Consider the following 27,634-nt stretch of genomic DNA (forward strand, 5'->3'; position numbering starts at 1 on the left):
TCCACGGGTACACTTCTGCGAATGGTTCATCCAACAATGTGTCAATCCTCATTTCAGTGCAAATGTTCTCTTTACGGTTGAGGCTTCATTCCAACGTGATCAAATTGTAAATTTTCACAATCAACATGTGTGGGCTGACGAGAATCCGCACGCAATTGTGCAATCACGTCATCAACACAGATTTTCTGTGAACGTTCGGGCAGGCATTGTTGGTGATGTCTTGATTGGGCCCCATGTTCTTCCACCTACGCTCAATGGAGCACGTTATCATGATTTCATGTGGCATACTCTACCTGTGCTGCTAGAGCATGTGCCTTTACAAGTACGACACAACATGTGGTTCATGCACGATGGAGCTCCTGCACATTTCAGTCGAAGTGTACGTACGCTTCTCAACAACAGATTCGGTGACCGATGGATTGGTAGAGGCGGACCAATTCCATGGCCTCCACGCTCTCCTGACCTCAACCCTCTTGACTTTCATTTGTGGGGGCATTTGAAAGCTCTTTTCTACGCAACCCTGGTACCAAATGTAGAGACTCTTCGTGCTCGTATTGTGGACGGCTGTGATACAATACGCCATTCTCCAGGGCTGCATCAGCGCATCAGGGATTCCATGTGACGGAGGGTGGATGCGTGTATCCTCGCTAACGGAGGACATTTTGAACATTTTCTGTAACAAAGTGTTTGAAGTCACGCTGGTACGTTCTGTTGCTGTGTGTTTCCATTCCATGATTAATGTGATTTGAAGAGAAGTAATAAAATGAGCTCTAACATGGAAAGTAAGCGTTTCCGGACACATGTCCACGTAACATATTTTCTTTCTTTGTGTGTGCGGAATGTTTCCTGAAAGTTTGGCCGTGCCTTTTTGTAACACCCTGTATACATAAATGATTTGGCGGACAGAGTGGTTAGCAATCTGTAGTTGTTTGCTAATGATGCTGTGGTGTACGATAAGGTGTCGAAGTTTAGCGGCTGTAGAAAGATACAAGATACTTAGACAAAATTTCCAGATGGTATGATGAATGAATGGCAACTAGCTGTAACGTGGGAAAATATAAGTTAATGCGGATGAGTAGGATAAACAGACCCGTAATGTTTGGATACAGCGTTAGTAGTGTCTTGCTTGACACAGTCACGTCGTTTAAATATCTGGGTGTGACGTTACAAGGCAATATGAAATGGAACGAACGTATTAGAATTATGGTCGGAAAGGCGAATGGGTGACTTCAGTTTGTAGGGAGAATTTCAGGAAAGTGCGCTTCATTTATAAAGGAAATAGCATATGCTCATGCAACCTATTCTTGAATACTGGTCGATAGGGCGGATTGAAGGAACAAATCAAACCATTTCAGAGATGAGCTGCCAGATTTGTTACCAGTAGGTTCGAAGAACACGTAAGTGTTACGGAGGTGCTTCCAAAACTCAAATGCGAGTATCTGAAGGGAGGACGACGTTCCTTCCGAGAAACATTACTAGGAAAATTTAGTGAACTGGCATTTGAAGCTGACTGCCAAAAGATTCTACCGCCGCCAAAATACATTGCGCGTAAGGACCACGAAGATAAGGCACAAGAAATTACGGTTCATACGGAGGCACACAGACTGTTGTTTTTCCCGCGCTCTAATGGCGTGTGAGACAGGAAAGCAAAAGACTACTAGTGATACAGGGCACCCTCCGCCACGCGCCATTCGTTGGCTTGTTGAGTATGTATGTAGGTGTACTGTAGATGTAATGTCGCTGGTAGAAGAACATAGATGTCATACATGCTTCTTGGATCAAAGAGACCCACATAATGCCGAACTAAAACAAATAATAGACGCTTGCATCAGGCGGGAACGGAGTGAATAAGCACAAGGTTTGTGATACTTCTTATTAAAAAGAAATATCAATTCCCATGAAACAATTTCCAGTCTAAAAAAGGGACAAAGGCTGGTAAAAGTGCAACGAATAAGGCAGAAACCATTCTGTCTGCTGCTAGATGACGGCCACCGTTTTTAGGATTCCCAAGGAATAATCCTCATTGATTATTTGCAAAAGGCAGAACCATGTTGTTGTTGTTGTTGTGGTCTTAAGTCCTGAGACTGGTTTGATGCAGGTCTCCATGCTACTCTATCCTGTGTAAGCTTCTTTATCTCCCAGTCCTTACTGCAACCTACATCCCTCTGAATCTGCTTAGTGTATTCATCTCTTGGTCTCCCTCTACGATTTTTACCCTCCACGCTGCCCTCCAATGATAAATTTGTGATCCCTTGATGCCTCAGAACATGTCCTCCCAACCGATCCCTTCTTCTAGTCAAGTTGTGCCATAAGCTCCTCTTCTCCCCTATTCTATTCTATACCTCCTCATTAGTTATGTGATCTTCCCATCTAATCTTCAGCATTCTTCTGTAGCACCACATTTCGAAAGCTTCTATTCTCTTCTTGTCTAAACTATTTATCGTCCACGTTTCACTTCCATACATGGCTACACTCCATACAAATACTTTCAGAAACGACTTCCTGACATTTAAATCTATACTCGATGTTAACAAATTTTTCTTCTTCAGAAACGCTTTCCTTGCCATTGCCATTCTACATTTTATACCCTCTCTACTTGGATCATCATCAGTTATTTTGCTCCCCAAAGAGCAAAATTCCTTTAGTACTTTAAGTGTCTCATATCCTAATCTAATTCCCTCAGCATCACCCGACTTAATTCGACTACATTCCATTATCCTCGTTTTGCTTTTGTTGATGTTCATCTTATACCCTCATTTCAAGACACTGTCCATTCCGTTCAACGGCTCTTCCAAGTCCTTTGCTGTCTCTGACAGAATTACAATGTCATCGGCGAACCTCAAAGTTTTTATTTCTTCTCCGTGGATTTTAATACCTACTACGTACTTTTATTTTGTTTTCTTTATTGCTTGCTCAATATACAGATTGAATAACATCCCGGATAGGCTACAACCCTGTCTCACTCCCTTCCCAACCACTGCTTCCCTTTCATACTCCTCGACTTCATTGTTCGTTAGCTGAGTAAAAAACCAAGATCGGCACGACAAAAGTACTATTTTACTACGATACAGCACAATCCTACACAACAGAACTAACAATGGGCTTTTAATTGGTTGCTCGTCCACCCTATTGATGACGCTTAGCCCGAAGTGACTTCTTCCTGTTTCCTAACTTTAAGCTTGTCTTGCTGGGAAGAAATTTTCATCGAATGAGGAAGTGGCTGTTGCAGTCAATGAGTATTTTGCAGAGTTTGACAGAACCTATCTCTTAGATGGGATGAGGAAACTGGAGATCGCTGAACCAAGCGTAAATCCCCCAAAGGAAACTACACTGAAGAGCCAAAGAAACTGGTACACGTGCTTAATATCGTGTAGAGCCCCCGCGAGAATGTAGAAGTGCCGCAACTCGACGTGGCATGGACTCGACTAGTGTCTGAAGTAGTGCTGGAGGGAACTGACACCATGAATCCTGCAGAGCTGTCCATAAATCGGTAGGAGTACGAGGGAGTGAACACCACGTTGCAAGGCATCACAGATATGCTCAATGACGTTGATGTCTAGGGAATTTTGTGGCCAGCGGAAGTGTTTAAACTCAGATGAGTGTTCCTGGAGCCACTCCGTAGCAATTTTGGGGTGTGGGGTGCCGCAGTGTCCTGCTGTAATTGCCCAAGTCCTTCGGAATGCACAATGGACATGGATGGATGCAGGTGATCAGACAGAATGCTTACGTGCGTGTCACCAGTCACAGTCGTATCTGGACGTATCAGGGGTCTCTTATCACCCCAACTGTACACGCCCCAAACCATTACAGATCCTCCACCAGCTTGAACAGTCCCCTGTTGACACTCAGGGTCCATGGATTCATGAGGCTGTCTCCATACCCGTACATTTCTGTCCACTCGATACAATTTGAAACGAGACTCGTCCTATCAGGCAACATGTTTCCAGTTGTCAACAATCCAATGTCAGTGTTGACGGGCCCATGCGAGGAGTAAAGCTTTGTGTCGTGCAGTGATCAAGCGTACACGAGTGGCCCTTCGGTTCCGAAGGCCCGTGTCGATGATGTTTTGTTGAATGGTTCGCATGCTGAAGCTTGCTGATAAGCCAGCAATGACATCTGCAGCAATTTGAGGAAGCATTGCACTTCTGTCATTTTGAACGATTCTCTTCAGTCGTCATTGGTCCCGTTCTTGCAGGATCTTTTTCTGGCCGCAGAGATGTCGAAGATTTTGATGTTTTCCTGATATTCAAGGTACACTCGTGAAACGGACGTACGGGAAAATCCCCACTCCATCGCTACCTAGGAGATGCTGTACCCCATCGCTCGTGCGCCGACTATAACACCACGTTCAAACTCACTTAATTCTTGACAGGCTGCCACTGTAGCAGCAGTAATCGATCTAACAAGTGCGCCAGACACTTGCCTTATACAGGCATATCTCTGAATATGTGTATCTATACCAGTTTCTTTGGCGCTTCAGAGTATATTCGTAACACTTGTCTGCTAATTCCAATGCCTGATGACAAGAGTGTGCAGTGCTCGCCACGTTCTTTTCGAGACAAATATAGCTTATTTCCGTGCAATCGGCATCTTTGTAATAGAAAACGCCGCATTGCATAGCTCGTAACCAAGCACAGAAGTGTCGCAGTACCCATCCCACACTTGGAGATTAAAATCTAACCTACTTCGTACACAGAATACCGTGTTTACTCGAATCTAAGCCGCACTTTTTTTCCTGTTTTTGTAATCCAAAAAACCGCCTGCGGCTTAGAATCGAGTGCAAAGCAAGCGGAAGTTCTGAAAAATGTTGGTAGGTGCCGCCACAACTAACTTCTGCCGTCGAATATATGTAGCGCTACACAGGCATGCTTTGTAGGCACTGGCGCCAAAACCTCTGCGTCAACAAATAATTTCTTTTTTTAAAAAAAAGGGTGGAAGACGAGCTTCTTTCTCTGCCCAGAGTTTCGACCATTTTCATACATTATCCAACGAAGTAAATACAAATTCCATGTTGTTCATCTTCGAATGTAGCAGAATTTCAATGTACTACGAAAATCCGACTGGCAAGACTGTTTGGAATGTTTGTCAATATGGCCAACTCTACGTTCTGAATTTTTTCCTACCTGTGAGAAGAGATGGTTGCTAATAGGAGCCTGATGAAATGTGATTCACATGCACTATTCTCTTCACCATAAGAATAATACGAATATAAACATTTTGCCATGTATTGTTTCATGTTTGCTGCTATCTCATTTAAATCCTGTCTGCCTAATAAACTACGAAACTAGAGTGAGACAACAGCAAAGGCGGAAGAATATGCGTATCGTGTCATGTTTATATTCATATTATCCTTATGCCTAATAGTGATACAGTCAGAAATGAAGCACGGCAACTGACTAGATTTTTAAATCTAAGATGACTCTAATTTCTGTGCAGAATTTGATGTACTAAAGAAGCGGCCGCAAAGATTTTCAAACGGAAAAAAATTTCCTGTTCAGAACATGTTCTATCATACGCAGTCTATTATTTGGTTCTTGTTGCTCATTATCAAAGAAAGCAGCAGTGTAACTAACAACAAATAGCAGTCTCTTGCCATTGTTTCGCTAATGATACGATTCCTCTCTCTCTCTCTCTCTCTTTTTTTTTTTTTTTTTTTTTTTTTTTAATTGTAAGCGGCGGTAGCGCGCACAAAAGCAAGCCATGCCGCGAGTGGCGACAGGCCGTAAACACTCATTATCAAAATGCGACAAACAATGCATGACACAGTACAGTAATGCATTTTCAGCTTAGAGTGGCGTGAACACCTCTAACAAAGAAAACGGCACTTATCAGATCAAAGCAAAATAAGCAATCGATTCAAACCAGACGAAGCACGTGAAAAAGGAAGGGTACCCGTACAAATACGGACGGAGCGCCTGACGCATAGCAGTGGCTACCTGGTAAAGCTTAACTGCTAAGCTTACGACTCGAACCAAACTACTGTAGCTGTATCGTCATTCATTCGACCTAAATTGTGTCTCATATCACAATGGACCAACTTTGTTTCGATTTGGAGGTGCGGCCTAAAACTTTTCTTTCCCCTTGAATTTCGAGTCTCAAATTTCAGGTGCGGCTTAGATTCGGGAATTTTTTTCCCCCTTTATTTCGAGTCTCATTTTTCAGGTGCGGTTTAGATTCGAGTGCGGCTAAGATTCGAGTAAATACGGTAAATTCGAGCCTAACCTAACCACCTTGACCCACCAATAACTGACGAAGGAGCTCGGACGCAGTGTGAGCAAGCTGTCGGCCGATGTTGTCGGGCGCTCTCTGGCGACGGTTCCTGACGACCGTGGTCGGCGCCACGGTGAATACAGCTTCAACACGTCACTCCAGAGCGCTGGCGGCATGCAGAACACCGGCTCATGAAAGAGGGGGAGAATATGTCGCACTTGCATCGCTTCATGGAGTCTGTTGTCGTTCGTCTCGTTAGTAACGCATCAGATGACCGTTCCAGTACTGAAATGTGGTTCTCGGATTCAGATGCAGACGTTCTGGGATTGCCACACGATGACTTTCATAATGCCGCCACTGTGTTCAATATTTACGCGATGGAAATTCCTGCAATGCGCTTTTAAATAACACATAGCTCACGCAGAAAAGTTACCCCGTGTTTAAGTTTTTAATTACAGTACTGTGATAGTTTTTGTTGATGTTCATCTTATGCCCTCCTTTCAAGACACTGTCCAACGAGGATAATGGAATGTAGTCGAATTAAATCGGGCGACGCTGAGGGAATTAGATTAGGAAATGAGACACTTAAAGCAGTAAAGGAGTTTTGCTATTTGGGGAGCAAAATAACTGATGATGGTTGAAGTAGAGAGGATATAAAACGTAGACTGGCAATTACAAGGAAAACGTTTCTGAAGAAGAGAAATTTGTTAACATCGAGTATAGATTTAAGCGTCAGGAAGTCATTTCTGAAAGTATTTGTATGGAGTGTAGCCATGTATGGAAGTGAAACATTGACGGTAAGTAGTTTAGACAAGAAGAGAATAGAAGCTTTCAAAATGTGGTGCTACAGAAGTATGCTGAAGATTAGATGGGTAGACCGCATAACTAATGAGGAGGTACTGAATAGAATTGGGGAGAAGAGGAGTTTGTGGCACGACTAGAAGAAGGGATCGGTTGGTAGGACATGTTCTGAGACATCGAGGGATCACCAATTTAGTATTGGAGGGCAGCGTGGAGGGTAAAAATAGTAGAGGGAGACCAAGAGATGAATACACTAAGCAGATTCAGAAAATGTAGGCAGCAGTAGGTACTGGGAGATGAAGAAGCTTGCACAGGATAGAGTAGCATGGACAGCTGCATCAAACCAGTCTCAGGACTGAAGACCACAACAAAAACAACAACAACAAGAACAACAAGAACAACTGTGATAGCTAAGAACGAGAGGAAGTACGTTTTCCATCTGATCCCCTAAGAAGCGTATTGCTGGAGTTTTGCCTTACGTTATTTCATTATGTTTAAAAATTAAATGACATTCGAAGCTATGTTGCTTCCCTGCTAATCGATTTACATCTTAACTGCAATTGCTCCACATTATTGCAAGCTAGCTGGCTGGCTGGCCCATGCTGTCCAAGTAGTAAGGTACCTGTTTCCAGAATGAGATTTTCACTCTGCAGCGGAGTGTGCGCTGATATGAAACTTCATGGCAGATTAAAGCTGTGTGCCCGACCGAGACTCGAACTCGGGACCTTTGCCTCTCGCGGGCAAGTGCTCTACCATCTGAGCTACCGAAGCACGACTCACGCCCGGTCCTCACAGCTTTACTTGTGCCAGTATCTCGTCTCCTACCTTCCAAACTTTACAGAAGCTCTCCTGCGAACCTTGCAGAACTAGCACTCCTGAAAGAAAGGATGCTGCGGAGACATGGCTTAGCCACAGCCTGGGGGATGTTTCCAGAATGAGATTTTCACTCTGCAGCGGAGTGTGCGCTGATATGAAACTTCATGGCAGAGTGAAAATCCCATTCTGGAAACATCCCCCAGGCTGTGGCTAAGCCATGTCTCCGCAGTATCCTTTCTTTCAGGAGTGCTAGTTCTGCAAGGTTCGCAGGAGAGCTTCTGTAAAGTTGGGAAGGTAGGAGACGAGATACTGGCAGAAGTAAAGCTGTGAGGACGGGGCGTGAGTCGTGCTTCGGTAGCTCAGATGGTAGAGCACTTGCCCGCGAGAGGCAAAGGTCCCGAATTCGAGTCTCGGTCGGGCACACAGTTTTAATCTGCCATGAAGTTTCAAGGTACCTGTTATTCGCAAATAGGGCGCATTTTATTTCATTTTCGGTTTCGCATACGTAAAGGAGTAAGGAGCGAGCGTTAGGTTCCCACAGTGGCTAGCACAGGCGGTGGCCACCTGGAGCTTTCAGGGCCAGTCGGATGTGGTGCCGATGCAGAAATCTCCCGTGGAGTCAGCAAAGAGAGATGCAGCGGAAGTACCAGGTGATCAAAAAGTCAGTATAAATTTGAAAACTGAATAAATCACGGAATAATGTGGATAGAGAGGTACAAATTGACACACACGCTTGGAATGACATGGGGTTTTATTAGAACCTGAAAAATACAAAAGTTCAAAAGATGTCCGACAGATGGCGCTTCATCTGATCAGAATAGCAATAATTAGCATAACAAAGTAAGACAAAGCGAAGATGATGTTCTTTACAGGAAATGCTCAATATGTCCACCATCATTTCTCAACAATAGCTGTAGTCGAGGAATAAAGTTGTGAACAGCACTGTAAAGCATGGCATCAGATGTTGTCTTTCAGCATCCCTAGAGATGTCGGTCGATCACGATACACTTGCGACTTCAGGTAACCCCAAAGCCAATAATCGCACGGACTGAGGTCTGGGGACCTGGGAGGCCAAGCATGACGAAAGTGGCAGCTGAGCACACGATCATTACCAAACGGCGCGCGCAAGAGATCTTTCACACGTCTAGCAATACTGGGTGTAGCGCCATCCTGCATAAACATCATACGTTCCAGCAGGTGTTTATGAGCCAGTCTGGGGATGATGCGATTCTGTAACATATTGGCGTACCTCTCACCCGTTACGGTAGCAGTTATAAAACCAGAATCAGGCATTTCCTCGAAGAAAAAAGGCCCGATAACGGTAGATGTGGTAAATCCAACCCATACCGTGACTTTCTCGTCGTGCAATGGAGTTTCCACGACAGTTCTAGGATTTTCGGTAGGCCAAATTCTGCAGTTGTGGGCGTTGACAGACCCTCGGAGCGTGAAATGGGCTTCGTCGGTCCACAACACGCTACTCAACCAATCATCTTCCACCATCTTCTGAAACGTCCACACCGCAAATGCCCTCCGCTTCACTAAATCGCCAGGTAACAGTTCATGATGCCGATGGATTTTGTACGGATAGCATCGGAGGGTATGCCTCAGTGCCAACCAAACACTAGTGTATGGAATACCGGTGCGACATGTGACTGCACGAGCGCTGACTTCCCCGTGCATAGACGAATCCGCTAAAGTGTCCATTTCTTCCTGAACGCCTTGTGCTCGGTCGGCCACTACGGGGTCTATCGTCCAACAGAGGATAGGGCGGATAAGGGATTTGTGGGTGTGGAGTATGGTGGAAGGATCCAGACCCCACATACGGCTGGAAAGGAGCTTGAGGAGACGGAGTCTGGAGCGTGCCTTGGCTTGGATTGTCCGTAGATGGGGGGGTCCAGGAGAGGCGACGGTCGAGGGTGACGCAAAGGTACTTAAGGGTGGGGGTGAGGGCGATAGGACGGCCATAGATGGTGAGATAGAAATCAAGGAGGCAGAAGGAAGGGGTGGTTTCGCCTACAATGATCGCCTGGGCTTTGGAGGGATTGATCTTGAGCAACCACTGGTTGCACCAAGCGGTGAACCGGTCAAGATGGGATTGGAGAAGGTGTTGTGAACGCTGCAGGGTGGGGGCGAGGGCAAGGAAGGCGGTGTCATCGGCAAACTGGAGAAGGTGGACGGGGGGTGACGGTGGCGGCATGTCCGCCGTATACAAAAGGTACAGAAGGGGGGAGAGGACGGAGCCTTGGGGCACACCGGCGGAGGGAAAAAAGGTGTAGGAATCCGTGTTATGGACGGTGACATAGGAAGGACAGTAGGAGAGAAAGGAGCCGATCAGACGGACGTAGTTAATGGGAAGGGCGAAGGTTTGGAGCTTGAAAAGGAGACCGGGATGCCATACGCGGTTATAGGCACGTTGGAGGCCCAGGGAGAGGAAGATTGCGGAGCGACGGGAATTTGGCTGTTCGGAAAGGAGATGAGTGAGGTGGAGGAGAAGGTCATTGGAAGAGCAGGACGGTCGAAAGCCACAGTGAATAATGGGAAGGAGGCGGTGCTGGCGGAGATGCTGGTGGATGCGTCGGGTGAGGATAGATTCCAGGACCTTGCTGAAGACCGAGGTAAGGCTGATGGGATGGTGGGAGGAGATGGCGGACGGCGGTTTACCGGGTTTAAGGAACATCGGGATACGGGAGGTTTTCCACAGGTCGGGGTAGTAACCGGTGGACAGGACTACATTGCAGAGCCTGGCCAGGGTGGAGAGGAAAGAGACAGGAGCTTCACGAAGGTGGCGGTAGGTGACACGGTCGTGACCAGGAGCGGTGTTGCGTTTTGTGCGGAGTGTTGCAATGAGATCCTGTGTAGTGATAGGGGCATTGAGTTCCATGTGTGCATTGTTGTCCAGGTACTGGAAACCAGGCGTGACGGGAGGGACAGAGGTATCTGATTCTTTCTCTCATTACAGCTCCTTTTATACACGATTGTCATGCACAGTCACTGGCGTTTTGCTGTCCAGCGCCATCTGTCGGACATTTTGTGAACTTTTTTTTTCTTTTGTTCTAATAGAACCCCATGTCATTCCAAGCATGTGTGTCAATTTTATCTATCTACATTATTCCGTGGTTTATTAAGTTTTCAAATTTATACTGACTTTTTGATCACCCAGTACATTTATCCTGGCACGAATCAAGTAAGTGTTGCTAACGAATATTTGCTAACAAAAGTTGCCTTTTGCCAGTCAGACAATAGGATGAGTCTAAGAGTCAAATACTGTCTTTCGGTAGTTTTACAATGCCAGTAAATGTCGATATCAATGAGTAAATTAATAACTTTGGCATAACCGAAGAGGTACCATCTTCTACGAGATATACCGATTGCACGCTCAAGTTACAGGTTGTGCGGCACAGTGAGCACTCGTCGTGTAGGGAAGCAGCCTACTCACGCTGTAGTAAATTCACATCAGTTTCCATTGTGTGCCAGCCAGTCTGCTGTAACTAGCTCTGACGTCATAAATGTTGCGCAATACTTTAAAAATCAAGCAAATGACCTAAAACTTTTCTAGCATGTCAGAAATAATACTAAATTAATGTGTGTTAAATATCAGTTCGATAACTTCAGCCATTTTCGAAATTTGGACGTTTTCCTAAAAAAATCATTGGCGCAACAGAAAAGAGCTAGAGACTTCAAAATTTATATTTAGATTCATCTTTCATAATGATTTAATAAAAACAGTACTTCGGATTTCACAAATTAAGACTTTAATGGAAATTCATGATTTTCTGGTTTTCGTCTCAAAACTGAAGGAAGCAAGATAGATTAAGTAGGTTAATAAATAAGGCTAGGATGTTTAGATTTAAATAGGTTGGAGGTCCGCTATGACTATGAAAATGTGAAAAGTTTCTTTTGAATACCTATGAAATTATAGCGATAGCGGATCTCAAAAGGGACAGTTCAGAGCTCATCTGCTGCGTGCAGTGTAGTTTAATTGATTCTCTCGCCCAAGATATTTGGCTTGGCCACGTCAAAATTTTATTATCAATGCTTGCCTGCGTGCTGAATGCACGTTTGAATTAAGAGCTTCCTCGGCCATCAGCAGGAGAGGCTATAAATTGTTATGTAACTTGAAGTGGTGCGTTGCTAGCCCAGCGGCTGGTCGGGAGAGCGGATTTGATCAGGCGTTCCCTCAGCCGTCCGCACCGCGGCTTTATATATAAGAACGCTGCGCGAGGAAGGAAGGCCCTAGTTCTCTCCAGACGCTGAATGACACGCCATCTGTGTCGGTAGTCGCGTCGCATCAGTGTATCTGCTACAAACAGCCTCGGGTGCCGTATTAAGTTACTAGAGATACGCGGGACATGAAAACATTTTATGTGAAGTGTTAATTCTGGAATGATTTTCATTATCTAGCTTCAGTTTGCGTATTGTCGTATTTTCACGTGCCGTCGCGAGACAGACATTCTACCAAATATTTAGCGTGGCGTTTGATGAAATATTTTCGTCAAATTATGGCGAGCATTCTTTTTCACATTTAATTCGGACATTTATAGTTGCATCAGCGCATTAGACTCTGAACTGCTCTGTTAGTTAGGTTGTAGGGATACTTGTGTTTTTTTTTTATCAGTGAATTTCAGAATATACTCAACTATTTTGGAAAACCGTTTTTGATTAGAAATCCCGGACAATATCCTAATTCCTCAGAGCTATAAGCTGCAGCTATAATGGTATCTCAATTGAAGTGGGCACTAGGATCTCTAGATACTGGCTCCATGTTTTATTAAATCACTTTCTGGGTGCCAAGAAGTAAATAGAGAGCCAGTGTTGAGAACGGCGAAAGACAGCATTAACAACATTCAAAAAGCTAGAAACTGATTCTACATGCAAGCATTTATGCAGCAAATTATTTTTACAAACTCAACCGCCGCCCCACAGTCGATAGGATGCGTTTCGATCTATTCATGCGGTAGACCACGCTCTTGTGCCATTAATAGTTAGGTTAGAGTGAAGAAGTTCATTTTATTGTGTTTCTTAAATAAAATCCACAATAATGGCATCCCATGTAAAAATTATGTGCACGAAAAACTTCTTTCCGCTTCATTATGTAAAACTTAGACAATAGTATTAACATTTTCAGGATCCGACGGCTCTGCTACGGTTCTGTAACTAGACAAACTACGAGAGCATCTCCACTTAATAGGTAGGAAGAATTTGTGTGGCAGCTCACTAAATCAGATCAAGGACGGACTGGCTTAATTATTGCGAAACTCGGATGGGTAAGGGCGGCCAGTTATACTTTACGCGTCTTATAGCGCCATTTATGGATTCACCGGCTGAACTGAGTCATTTCTGAAGGTTTAGTAGGAGCGGAGGGTTCTTGCAAAGTTAAATGCGCCGTATAGCTGTTGCAACGTATTATTGCTGAGTCGATGTGTGCGTAATGCACAGCGTAAAACGTATCCTTATTATCGTACTTGACTGTACTCGAGACAGCTTCGTTTGCGCTCCACGTGGAACGAAATCCAGCGAGATTCCAGTAAACGCGGAAGTATACATAGTGTAATGTTTACGTCAGGTTTATTCTTACGACGAAGGCAGTGTAGTTAGTGTAGCTGCCTTACACTACTACCGAGTGTACTCACGGCTCGTCCCGCACGCACACGTTTGGTCCCTCTAGGCCGGACGCAGGAGCCGCTATGACGCACACCAGCGCCACCACTAACGTCGCGGCCGTCGCTGGAAACATATTGCTGCCGTTGCCCCGTCTCCTGAAACTAAAGAACGCAAACTGGGTAGATGTTGAAAGACAGTTACCGAAGTACATGCACACCGCCTCTGACAGGACAAAATGGGATATGGAACAACATATCCAAGAGCTCAATTACGGCCGGAAAGGCGTTTCGGCTCCTCCCATGGATACTTTTTTTTAACTCACTGGCAAGTCAGAACTTTGTAACACCTCCGATTTACGTATTTCGACCCGATCCGGATCTGATGGCAATAGCAGCCCAAAATAATTATTAATTAATGCGACCGTGTACCTAATGGGGCTGGCAATCGGATTTGACTGCTACGGAGTTGTTACATTCCATTTTGTCCTTCTCAAATGCTGTAATAATGAAATGTCTGGTAACAAGAAGAATAACAACACAGCTTCACTAATCAAGAACCTACATTCATCTCAAAAACACCAAAAGAAGGAGACAGCCACTGCCTTCGTCATACATATTTAATTACGGCTAATCTCAGCACAGGTTTCTTCGTTATTCATTATCGTCACACGCTAAATACAATCACTGCAATCCAACACTGCAATCCAACACTGCAATCCAAATGATGCCGGCGCGGTAGACGCGAAACCAAAAATATCGCCACAGAAATATCACTGTTCACTCTCGTAATTATAATTTTTTCACTTTCCCCGTATAATTCTAACACAAAGGGGTTAAACCGCGGCGATGGCCACTCCCTCTGTCGGTAAAGCCTTGCATTAAGCAACAGGCCTCCACACGGCTCGGCCCGCAACCTGGGAACTGACTGACTCAACTCTACACTCGCTCTCGCAACACGACACTATCGATTGTTTGCCCTATCGACCTGTGCCGAGTGCAAACTTATAGTAAGGGCCTACGGACCCTTACAACTTGAGATTTGAAAACGTATACGGTTATTACACTGAGGTTACAAAAGTCATGGGGTACCTCCCAATTTCGTGATGGACCACCTATTGATCGACTCGACATGGTATAGACTCGTTGAAGCTCCCCTGCAGCAATATTGAGCCATGCTACCTATTCAATCTGTATATTGAGCAAGCAGTAAAGGAAACAAAAGAAAAATTCGGAGTAGGTATTACAGTCCATAGAAAAGAAATAAAAGCGTTGAGGTTCGCCGATGACATTGTAATTCTGTCAGAGACAGCAAAGGACTTGGAAGAGCAGTTGAACGGAATGGACAGTGTCTTGAAAGGAGGATATAAGATGAACATCAACAAAAGCAAAACGAGGATAATGGAATGTAGTCGAATTAAGTTGGGTGATGCTGAAGGAATTAGATTAGGAAATGAGACACTTAAAGTAGTAAAGGAATTTTGCTATTTGGGGAGCAAAACAATTCATGATGGTCGAAGTAGAGAGGATATAAAATGCAGATTGGCAATGGCAAGGAAAGCGTTCCTGAAGAAGAGAAATTTGTTAACATCGAGTATAGATTTAAGTGTCAAGAAGTCATTTCTGAAAGTATTTGTATGGAGTGTAGCCATGTATGGAAGTAAAACATGGACGATAAATAGTTTGGACAAGAAGAGAATAGAAGCTTTCGAAATGTGGTGCTACAGAAGAATGCTGAAGATTAGATGGGTAGATCACATAACTAATGAGTAAGTATTGAATAGAATTAGGGAGAAGAGGAGTTTGTGGCACAACTTGACCAGAAGAAGGGATCGGTTGGTAGGACACGTTCTGAGGCATCAATGGATCACCAATTTAGCATTGGAGGGCAGAGTGGAGGGTAAAAATTGTAGAGGGAGAGCAAGAGAGGAATATACTAAGCAGATTCAGAAGGATGTAGGTTGCAGTAGGTACTGGGAGATGAAGCTTGCAATGGATAGAGTAGCATGGAGAGCTGCATCAAACCAGTCTCAGGACTGAAGACCACAACATCAACAACAACCTCTAAAGCTGTCCATAATTGCGCAAGTGTTCCGAGTGCAGGATTTTCTGCACAAACTGACCGCTCCATTATGTCCCATAAATGTTCCATGGGATTCATATCGGGCGATCTGAGTGGCCAGATCATTGGCTCGAATTGTCCACAATGTTCTTCAAACCAATTCCGAATGACGTGGTCCAATAACATGACATCGTTGTTTGGGGACATGAATGGCTGCAAGTTGTCTCCAAGTAGCGAAACATAACCATTTCCAGTCAATGACCTGTTCAATTTGACCAATTCATTGGATGTAAACACAGCCCACACCATTATGCAGCCACCAGCAGCTTGCACAGTGCCTGAGAAACTGAATCCAAGGCTTTGTTGGGTCTGCACCACTCTCGAGTCCCATCATCAGCTCTCGCCAACTGAAATCTGGGCTCATCTGACGAGGCCACGGTTTACCAATAGTCTAGAGTCTAACCGATATGGTCACGAGACCAGGAAATGTGCTGCAGGCGATGTCACGCTGTTAGCAAAGGTACTCGCGTCGGTCGTCTGCTGCTATAGCCCTCTAACGTCGAATATCACTGCACCGTCCTAACGTATACGGTCATCGCACATCCCACATTGTTTTCTGCCGTTATTTCATGCAGTGTCACTGGTATGTTAGCAATGATAACTGTATGCAAACGCCGTTACTCTCGGCTGTTACGTGAACGGCGTCAGCCACTGCATTGTCCGCGGTGAGAGGTAGTGTCTGAAATTTGGTATTCACGGCACACTCTAGACACTGTGGATCTCGCAAATGATGAATTCGTCACGATCTCCGGAATGGAATGTCCCAAGCGTCTAGCTCCAACTCCCATTCCGTGTCGAAAGTCTGGTAGTTTGTGACATGCGACCATAATCACGTCGGAAATCTTTTCACATGTATTCACCTAAGTACAAATGACAGCTCCGCTAATGCACTACCCTTTATCACCGTACGCTACGTATGTGCATATTGCTACATAACTTTTGGCAGCTCATTTTAAACAGCAACCTAACTGTAAGCTGAAACTTCCTGGCAGATTAAAACTGTGTGCCCGACCGAGACTCGAACTCGGGACCTTTGCCTTTCGCGGGCAAGTGCTCTACCAACTGAGCTACCCAAGCACGACTCACGCCCAGTCCACATAGCTTTACTTCTGCTAGTACCTCGTCTCCTACCTTCCAAACTTTACAGAAACTCTCCTGCGAACCTTGCAGAACTAACACTCCTGAAAGAAAGGATATTGCGGAGACGGTTTACAAGGAGACGGCACGACCGTGGGGTCGGGGATTTGTCCGAAATTTTGTGTGGTGAAAGAGGACCCCTAACACCTCACGTGGTTAAAACATTAGGACTCACTACCCGGAAAATCCCGAGAAAAGTCGATCCAAAGTTTCTTAGGTGCCGTATGAGTATAAATCGTTAGTCCATTCCCGAGTCGCCGTTTGGCCTACATGGTTAGCGCTTGGACCATTACGCCAGAGGTCTCGGGTTCGAATCCTACTCCAGCAATTTTTTTTTTGTTCTGTTGCTTGCAAAATTGCAGCGCATTATTACAGGAGAATCGTAAAATTAATTTCTGGGAAGATTGCATAAAAATTCATTCTATAATTCACCATCAATTGTCGTCACCAATATTCCGAGACATGATTCAATATTCCTGGTTTGCCTCAAAATTATCAGAAACTCAAAACATTTTCGTAAATGTTCATGGGGCATGTTTTTGTACAGATTTATTGCAAACGCCCTGTGATTGTAAAAAAATCCGCTTTTATATGCTGAGCAAGATGTCGCAAAAATTATTGCTTTGTTTGTTTTTACGATAATTACCACTGTGGTTCTTGTTTATAATTATTATATGTATAAAAATTGAGTGTTTCCCAATCGACTTTGTTGTTCTGATTAAAAACCCAATGTTTTCCCCTCATGTACTTTACAATGAAAAATGAAAAACCCACCGCCATGAATTGTGTTGTTGGACATAAAGAAAATAATTTTTATTCAATAATGTAACTAATTTGTTAAAGATAATGTAGGTTTGGGAAACTTTCTAAATAATTGGTGGAATAACAAAAGAAAATGAAACAGAAGAAAAGTGCCGGGAGAGGAATCGAACCCGAGACCTCTGGCGTAAAAGTCCGAGCCCTAAACATCTAGGACAGACGGCGGCTCGGCAATTCACTAACATTTTATACTCATATGACACCTAAGAAACTTTGGATCGATTTTTCCCGGGATTTTCCGAGTAGTGCGTCCTAATACTTTAACCACGTGAGGTGTTAGGGGTCTTCTTTCACCACACAAAATTTCGGACAAATCCCCGACCCCACGATCGTGCCGTCTCCTTGTGACCCACAGCCTGGGGGATGTTTCCAGAATGAGATTTTCACTCTGCAGCGGAGTCTCTAATGGTTCAAATGGCTCTGAGCACTATGGGACTTAACAGCTGTGGTCATCAGTCCCCGGGAACTTAGAACTACTTAAACCTAACTAACCTAAGGACATCACACACATCCATGCCCGAGGCAGGATTCGAACCTGCGACCGTAGCAGTCGCGAGGTTCCGGACTGCGCGCCTAGAACCGCGAGACCACCGCGGCCGGCACGGAGTCTCATTTTGTTCGCTTTTGTTCGTTGTATCTGCTCGGGGCGGACGTCGTAAGACATCCGATTAAGTTCGTTGATGATCGATTAACTCAGATTTTTTTTATTTTTATTTTTTTTATTACAGAGGGTACGCAACCCTCTGACCGAACACGCTGAGCTACCGTGCCGGCAAAATCACGCCCCGTGCTAGTTCTGCAAGGTTCTCAGGAGAGAGAGCTTCTGTAAAGTTTGGAAGGTGGGGTACTGGCAGAAGTATGTGAGGACGGGGTGTGAGTCGTGCTTGGGTAGCTCAGTTGGTAGAGCAAAAAAATGGCTCTGAGCACTATGGGTCTTAACGTCTGAGGTCATCAGTCCCCTAGAACTTAGAACTACTTAAACCTAACGAACCTAAGGACATCACACACATCCATGCCCCAGGCAGGATTCGAACCTGCGACGGGTAGCGGTCACGCGGTTCCAGACTGAAGCGCCTAGAACCGCACGGCCACACCGGCCGGCCGTTGGTAGAGCACTTGCTCGCGAAAGGCAAAGATCCCGAGTTCGAGTCTCGGTCCGGCACACAGTTTAATCTGCCAGGAAGTTTCATATCAGCGTACAATTCGTTACAGAGTGAAAATCTCATTCTGGTAACTGTAAGCTACCGCTGCACGAACACCCGAGACAACGTGGCGTAATGGGCGGGGGCCTGGGATGAGGTACTGTGTGTGTGTGTGTGTGTGTGTGTGTGTGTGTGTCCGCGAGAGCGCAGCACACACCAAGATAAGTTGAGCTACGTTCCGAAATTGTCATCAGTACACATCGGTAACATTCGTGTCGACTGTCTTCTTTCGACTCAGAGACCTGCAGTAATAAGTGGCCCCTAGACGGTCAAACATACTGTGCAATATTATTGACTTTCTATAGTGTTATTTTTAATTCTACTGCGATGTGATTGTCACCACTGTTGTCGACTCTCTGGTGTTTGTCTAACTGGGCTTTTTATTACTTTGTGTGTTTATACGCTAAGATCTTAATTTCGCACTATTCTGCTTTTTTTTATACGTTTCTTTCGCACTTTATAACCGTTTTTGGCTGTATGGTTCTTATAACCAAAAGTAAAAAAAAAGAAGAAATTAAAAAAAATTGACTTTCACCTTCTTAGACTGCTCAGTAATATTGTCAATCATGTTGTGCAATAACACCGTGGTTCGGAGTGCTGGAAGAACAGAATACTGTGGTAATTGCTCTGCTTTGTTGCAACCAGCTGAAAGGTGGATGAAAGTTGGTTCAAGGAGCGTCAAAGATCACTTTCGAAAACTTTTTCAGAGAACTAAGGTTGAACAGAAAGAGATTATCGTAACCTTCCTGTGTTGATACAACACTTGATTCATTATTGGAAAAGGTTCTTCCATACACTGCCAACCCCATACATACGCAAGTGCCCTCAACCCCTGCATAAATTTCTGATTTGATTTACACTAATGGCCATTACAATTGCTACACCACGAAGATAACGTGCTACAGACGCGCAATTTAACCAACAGGAATAAGATGCTGTGATATGCAAATGATTAGCTTTTCAGAGCATTCACACAAGGTTGGCGCCGGTTGCGACGCCTACAACGTGCTGACATGAGGAAAGTTTCCAACCAATTTCTCATACACAGCCGGCCCTGTGGCCGTGCGGTTCTAGGCGCTACAGTCAGGAACCGAGCGACTGCTACGGTCGCAGGTTCGAATCCTGCCTCGGTCATGGATGTGTGTGATGTCCTTAGGTTAGTTAGGTTTGATTAGTTCTAAGTTCTAGGCGACTGATGACCTCAGAAGTTAAGTCGCATAGTGCTCAGAGCCATTTTTTTTCTCATACACAAACAGGAGTTGACCGGCGTTGCCTGGTGAAACGTTGTTGTGATGCCTCGTGTAAGGAGGAGAAATGCGTACCATCACGTTTCTGACTTTGATAAAGGTTGGATTGTAGCCTGTCGCGATTGCGGTTTATCGTATCGCGACATTGCTGCTCGCGTTGGTCGAGATCCAATGACTGTTAGCAGAAGTTGGAATCGGTGGGTTCTGGAGGGTAATACGGAACGCCGTGCCGGATCCCAACGGCCTCGTATCACTAGCGGTCGAGATGACAGGCATCTTATCCGCATGGCTGTAACGGATCGTGCAGCCACGTCTCGATCCCTGAGTCAACAGATGGGGACGTTTGCAAGACAACAACCATCTGCACGAACAGTGCGACGACGTTTGCAGCAGCATGGACTATCAGCTCGGAGACCATGGCTGCGGTTACCCTTGACACTGGATCACAGACAGGAGCGCCTGCGACAGTGTACTCAACGATGAATCTGGGTGCACAAATGGCAAAACGTCATTTTTTCGAATGAATCCAGGTTCTGTTTACGGCATCATCATGGTCGCATCCATGTTTGGCGACACCGCGGTGAACGCACATTGGAAGCGTGTATTCGTCATCGCCATACTGGCGGTATCACTCAGCGTGATGGTATGGGGTGCCATTGGTTACACGTCTCGGTCACCTCTTGTTCAAACTGACGGCACTTTGAACAGTGGACGTTACATTTCAGATGTGTTACGACCCATGGCTCTACCCTTCTTTTGATCCCTGCGAAACCCTACATTTCAGCAGGATAACGCACGACCGCATGTTGCAGGTCCTGTACGGGCCTTTCTGATACAGAAAATGTTCGACTTCTGCCCTGTCCAGCACATTCTCCAGATCTCTCCCAACTGAAAACGTCTGGTCAATAGTGGCCGAGAAACTGGCTCGTCACAATACGCCAGTCACTACTTTTGATGAGCTATGGTATCGTGTTGAAGCTGCATAGGCAGCTGTGTCATCCAAGCCCTGTTCGACTCAATTCCCAGGCGTATCAAGGCCGTTATTACGGCCAGAGGTGGTTGTTGTGGGTGCTGTTTCTCAGGAGCTATTCACCCAAACTGCGTGAAAATGTAATCACATGTCAGTTCTAGTATAATATATTTGTCCAATGAATACCCGTTTATCATCTGCATTTCTTCTTGGTGTAGCAATTTTAATGGCCAGTAGTGTAGTCATCCATCTTTAAGCATTTTCCATGCAGTTAATGTCATTTTACATACATTATATTGCTTAACGTATTGATAATATATATGGTTTATACTGGACACTGTTATTAATGATTAAATACAATACCAATGCATAATGCAGAATGACAAAAGAAGAAACAGCATTTTTAACTAAATACACATGCTTAGAAAAACATTTTAACAACAGAGATATGCTTCACAGAACATGCTACTCATTTCTAAAGAGGCCCATACCCCATGATGAAAAACAGTATAATACAGTGGGAGACGCGGTTCCAGCAAATCAGCGCTCATCCATTACGCCACAATACTTCGGTACTGGAACTTCTTTCGATGACTTGAACTTTACTAGTGGAGTTTCTTCTTACAGTATTTGGCACAGTTATTGAAACGTGTAATCTAACAATACGTGCAAATGGTTTAAATGGCTCTGAGCACTATGGGACTTAACATCTGTGGTCATCAGTCCCCTAGAACTTAGAGCTACTTAAACCTAACTAACCTAAGGACATCACACACATCCATGCCCGAGGCAGGATTCGAACCTGCGACCGTAGCGGTCACGCGGTTCCAGACTGTAGCGCCTAGAACCGCACGGCCACACCGTCCGGCAACAATACGTGCACTAAACAATTACAGTTGATTAAGTAATGTATACACAGCGATAAGTATCTATATATACTTTTATTCATAGCTCTGCATTGAATAAATTTTTTAAAAACATCTTCCTTTGTGGCCATTTCCTATACTTTCTGAGCAACAAACCATACGATTCATCATTCTTAGCATCTATATCTACATACTCTGCAAATCACATTTAAGTGCCTGGTAGAGGGTACACCGAACGAGCTTCACAATTCTCTGTTATTCCAATCTAGTACAGCGCGCTGAAAGAACGAACAACTATATCTTTCCGTACGAGCTCTGATTTCCCTTATTTTATCGTGGTGATCGTTTCTCCCTATGTAGGTCGGTGTCAACAAAATATTTTAGCATCCGGAGGAGAAAGTTAGTGATTGGAATTTCGTGAGAAAATTCCGTAGCGACAAACGCCTTTCTTTTAATGATGTCCAGCCCAAATCCTGTATCATTTCTGTGACACTCTTTCCCATATTTCGCGATAATACAAAACGTGCTTCGCTTCTTTGAACTTTTTCGGTGTACTCCGTCAGTCCTATCCGGTAAGGATCCCGCACCGCGCAGCAGTATTCTAAAAGAGGACGCACAAGCTTAGTGTAGGCATTCTCCTTAATAGATCTGTATATTTTCCGAGTGTCCTGCCAACAAAACGCAGTCTTTGGTTAGCCTTCCCCAGAATATTTTCTATGAGTTCCTTCCAATTTAAGTTGTTCGTAATTGTAATACTTTAGGCTGATTTATCGTGTAACCGATGTATAACGATTCCCTTTTAGCACTCATGTGGATGACCTCACACTTTTCTTTTTATATTCATGTGGTCTAACATTCCACAATGCCGGCAATGATTTATACATTTCAAAGCAATCCAATAATAATGCTCTTTCGCCTTGTTTTGAACTAAGGTTCCAGACAACAACAAAAAGCTCAACGTGAAACCTCCTTGGCCTATGGAGAACGTGACAGACTGTCAAGGGTATTGTCAATACTGCTCACAGACGGTACAATATTTCCAGGCAGGGCAATATATTTCCAGAGTTTTAGATGTTTTCAATATAATTGAGCAACCTCTTAATGTTGCTCCTAGACAGTCAGCATTAGTGCACATCCCGTAAAGTAAACATTTGAATAAACATGTAACACCATGTCTCATGTCACATCGTGTTTTGTTTTTCCCAACTCTTCGAGAAGTCGGAATTGTGTGTGGGTCCGATGGTCCAGTAATATCATCTTCATTCGTCGCTAAATGCTTTACGGTAAAATGGAGAAAGTCATGGATAGCGATATGCACATATACAGACAACAGTATCGCTAACACACGGTATAAATGGGCAGCACATTGGCGGAGCTGTCGTTTGTAGCCAGGTGACTCGTGGGCAGGTGTCCAACCTGATTATGGCCGCACGAGCGAGACACCTCAACGGGTGTCTATGTGGTGTGCATTGTCCAGTCACGGAATAGTCGGTGCGATGTTCCTTGGTAGCATAGTGACAACCGAACGGTACGTGAAGGTTTTGGAAGATGATATAAGAAAAAATCAAATAGGGGTAATGTAGGATTTGGTTTAATAATGAATAAAAAAATAGGAGTGCGGATAAGCTACTACAAACAGCATAGTGAACGCATTATTGTGGCCAAGATAGACACGAAACCCATGCCTACTACAGTAGTACAAGTTTATATGCCAACTAGCTCTGCAGATGATGTTGAAATGTATGATGAAATAAAATAAATTATTCAGATAGTGAAGGGAGACGAAAATTTAATATGAGTGACTGGAATTCGGTAGTAGGAAAAGGGAGAGAAGGAAACATAGTAGGTGGATATGGATTGGGGCTAAGAAATGAAAGAGGAAGCCGTCTGGTAGAATTTTGCACAGAGCATAACTTAATCATAGCTAACACTTGGATAAAGAACCATAAAAGAAGGTTGTACACATGGAAGAATCCTGGAAATACTAGAAGGTATCAGATAGATTATATAATGGTAAGACAGAGATTTAGGAACCAGGTTTTAAATTGTAAGACATTTCCAGGGGCAGATGTGGACTCTGACGACAATCTATTGGTTATGAATTGTAGATTAAAACTGAAAAAACTGCAAAAAGGTGAGAGTTGAAGGACTAAACCAGAGGTTGTACAGAGTTTCAGGGACAGCATAAGGGAACAGTTGACAGGAATGGGGGAAAGGAATACAGTAGAAGACGAATGGGTAGCTCTGAGGGATGAAGTAGTGAAGGCAGCAGAGGATCAAGTAGGTAAAAAGACGAGGGCTAGTAGAAATCCTTGGGGTAACAGAAGAAATATTGAATTTAATTGATGAAAGGAGAAAATACAAAAATGCAGTAACTGAAGCAGGCAAAAAGGAATACAAACGTCTCAAAAATGAGATCGACAGGAAGTGCAAAATGGCTAAGCAGGGATGGCTAGAGGACAAATTAAGGATGTAGAGGCTTATCTCACTAGAGGTCAGATAGATACTGCCTACAGGAAAATTAGAGAGACCTTTGGAGAAAAGAGAACCACTTGTATGAATATCAAGAGCTCAGATGGCAACCCAGTTCCAAGCAAAGAAGGGAAGGCAGAAAGGTGGAAGGAGTATATAGAGGGTTTATACAAGGGCGATGTACTTGAGGACAATATTATGGAAATGGAAGAGGATGTAGATGAAGACGAAATGGGAGATAAGATACTGCGTGAAGAGTTTGACAGCACTGAAAGACCTGAGTCGAAACAAGGCCCCGGGAATAGACAACATTCCATTAGAACTACTGATTGCCAGTCATGACAAAACTCTACCATCTGGTGAGCAAGATGTATGAGAGAGGCGAAATCCCCTCAGACTTCAAGAAGAATATAATAATTCCAATCCCAAAGATAGCAGGTGCTGACAGATGTGAAAATTACCGAACAATCAGTTTAATAAGTCACGGATGCAAAATACTAACGCGAATTCTTTACAGACGAATGGAAAAACTGGTAGAAGCCAACCTCGGTGAAGATCAGTTTGGATTCCGTAGAAATATTGGAACACGTGAGGCAATACTGACCCTACGACTTATCTTAGAAGCTAGGTTAAGGAAAGGCAAACCTACGTTTCTAGCATTTGTAGACTTAGAGAAAGCTTTTGACACTGTTGACTGGAATATTCTCTTTCAAATTCTGAAGGTGGCAGGGGGAAAATACAGGGAGCGAAAGGCTATTTACAATTTGTACAGAAACCAGATGGCAGTTGTAAGAGTTGAGGGGCATGAAAGCGAAGGAGTGGTTGAGAAGGGAGTGAGACAGGGTTGTAGCCGATCCCCGATGTTATTCAATCTGTATATTGAGAAAGCAGTGAACGAAACAAAAGAAAAATTCGGAGTAGGAATTAAAATCCAGGGAGAATAAATAAAAACTTTGAGGTTCACCAATGACATTGTAATTCTGTCACAGACAGCAAAGGACTTGGAAGAGCAGTTGAACGGAATGGATAGTGTCTTGAAAGGAGAATATAAGATGAACACCAACAAAAGCAAAATGAAGATATTGAAACGTAGTCGAATTAAGTCGGGTGATGCTGAGGGAATTAGATTAGGAAATGAGACACTTAAAAGTAGTAAAGGAGTTTTGCTATTTGGGGAGCAAAATAACTGATGATGGTTAAAGTAGAGAGGATATAAAATGTAAACTGGCAATGGCAAGGAAAAAGTTTCTGAAGAAGATAAATTTATTAACATCGAGTATAGATTTAAGTGTCAGGAAGTCGTTTCTGAAAGTATTTGTATGGAGTGTAGCCATGTATGGAAGTGAAACATGTACGATAAATAATTTGGACAAGAAGAGAATAGAAGCTTTCGAAACGAGGTGCTACAGAAGAATGTTGAAGATTAGATGGGTAGGTCACGTAACTAACGAGGAGGTATAGAATAGAATAGGGGAGAAGAGGAGTTTGTGGCACAACTTGACAAGAAGAAGGGACCGGTTGGTAGGGCATGTTCTGAGGCACCAAGGGATCACAAACTGAGTATTGGAGGGCTGCGTGGAGGGTAAAAGTCGTAAAGGGAGACCAAGAGATGAATACACTAAGCAGATTCAGAAGGATGTAGGTTGCAGTAAGTACAGGGAGATGATGAAGCTTGCACAGGGTAGAGTAGCTTGGAGAGCTGCATCAAACCAGTCTCAGGACTGAAGACCACCACCACCACAACAACAAAAACAACAACAGGTTTACAACAGACCATATTTACAAAAGGTGTTCGATACTTGTACCTTTTGGTCGAAAGCAAATACTGCGTATCCGTCATCCCTTCACACCCAAGGCCAACCTCTGCACGCAAGGCGTGGGACGTAGTCTGGTGACGTCTCATGTTCAACATTTCTCATCCATTTTTGAGTCATTTCCCGACATTTGCAGCCCCTTGTGTCTCAAATTACTTGTCTCAGCGTCATCTATGTTGCTTCGGAGGTTTTTAAACGTTAATAAGACTCATCCTGTATATGAGGATGATATACGGAACGCTTGTAAGGATGTTGAAGGAGGCATTCGGCTGATAAATAAGTGTTAAGCAAAATATTCTATACGCTCCTCCGTTTCCGGGTTATTTATCACTGAAGTTAGCTTATGAGGTCGTCGCGCGCGCCCATCCAAGCGGCCCGCATTCGGGAGGAGGACGACGGCTCAGACGCACGTCCGGCCAAACTGATTAGGTCTTCCGTGATTTCCCTAAATCGCTTCAGGCAAATGACGGGATGGTTCCTTTACAACGGCATAGGCGATTTAATTCCCCATCCCTCCCCAATCCAACAGGACTGATGCCCTCGCTGCTTAGTCCCCACCAACAAATAGAGCGATCTAACTGCCGATCGGTCAGTCTGTCTATCATTCGATCAAACGATCAATCTATCAAACGATCAATCATTAATCGATCTATATACCGATCTAATCGTTGAGCAAACGATGTATCGAAAAATAAAAGGATTAATCGATCTAACATTAGGTCTAACAATCTGTCGAACTACGTATATAGCTCCCTGCCAGACTATCTATCGACCAATGGTCCAGACGTTCAATCGATGAGCCTATCTATGTATCAGTCGACTTGAGTATACTTCGTGATATACAGCAATCGATGTACTTATCGACCTATGTATGCAACGACCAACCGATCTATCCACAGATCAAGCTATCAAATAATAGACCTGTATAGCTATTTACAGACCATTATATCGATTTCACGATTATCTTTTCGATTCATAAACCGAATTATCGGTTTTCCGATTGTCTGTCAATTAAGTGATCAGTCGATCAATACATCGAATAAAGGACATGTCTATTCGTTCTTCGATCTATCGACATGCCGACCTGATTGTGTTTATCGACTTATATACCGAACACACGATACGACAGTCGTATAGATATCTTGATCTACTTGCGTATCTACAGATTTATCGGGTTATTAATGTATCGACATATTTATCATTTGGTTTATTGACTTATCGATCTATTGGTCAGCCAATCGATTAGCGACCGCTTGGCCTGTCCGACTACTAATGCTTTTCTGTTTTATCGATCTATCTGTCCATAAAAGCAGCTTGTCCGCTTTATCGATCTATATCGAACCATCGATCTATCTGTCGGCTTATAGGTCAATCTACCGATTTAAAGACCTACCTTCCAATTTATCGGTCTATCGGCCTACCAGTGACGACCAATCTGTCGATTTATCGAAGTACAGGTTGCCGTCCACACGCCGATTCATCGATGTGCCTGTAGGGTTATTGAATTGATAGTCAATCGCTCTGTTTATAGATTTGTTGCTGTTGCGATTTATCGATCTGC

General features: G+C 44.0%; 1 protein-coding gene across 1 annotated transcript in view; it reads right to left on the minus strand.

Moving 5' to 3' along the window:
* Positions 1–27,634, minus strand: part of LOC124552629 (protein draper-like) — a 237,919-nt gene that overhangs the window by 202,134 nt on the left and 8,151 nt on the right. Inside the window, exon 2 of the mRNA XM_047126954.1 lies at positions 13,458–13,589. Coding sequence (XP_046982910.1) covers positions 13,458–13,561 — 104 coding nt within the window. The 5' untranslated portion in view covers positions 13,562–13,589. The remainder of the gene's footprint in view (positions 1–13,457; positions 13,590–27,634) is intronic.

This window comes from Schistocerca americana, chromosome 10 (assembly GCF_021461395.2).
Source record: "Schistocerca americana isolate TAMUIC-IGC-003095 chromosome 10, iqSchAmer2.1, whole genome shotgun sequence".
Lineage (NCBI taxonomy): Eukaryota > Metazoa > Arthropoda > Insecta > Orthoptera > Acrididae > Schistocerca > Schistocerca americana.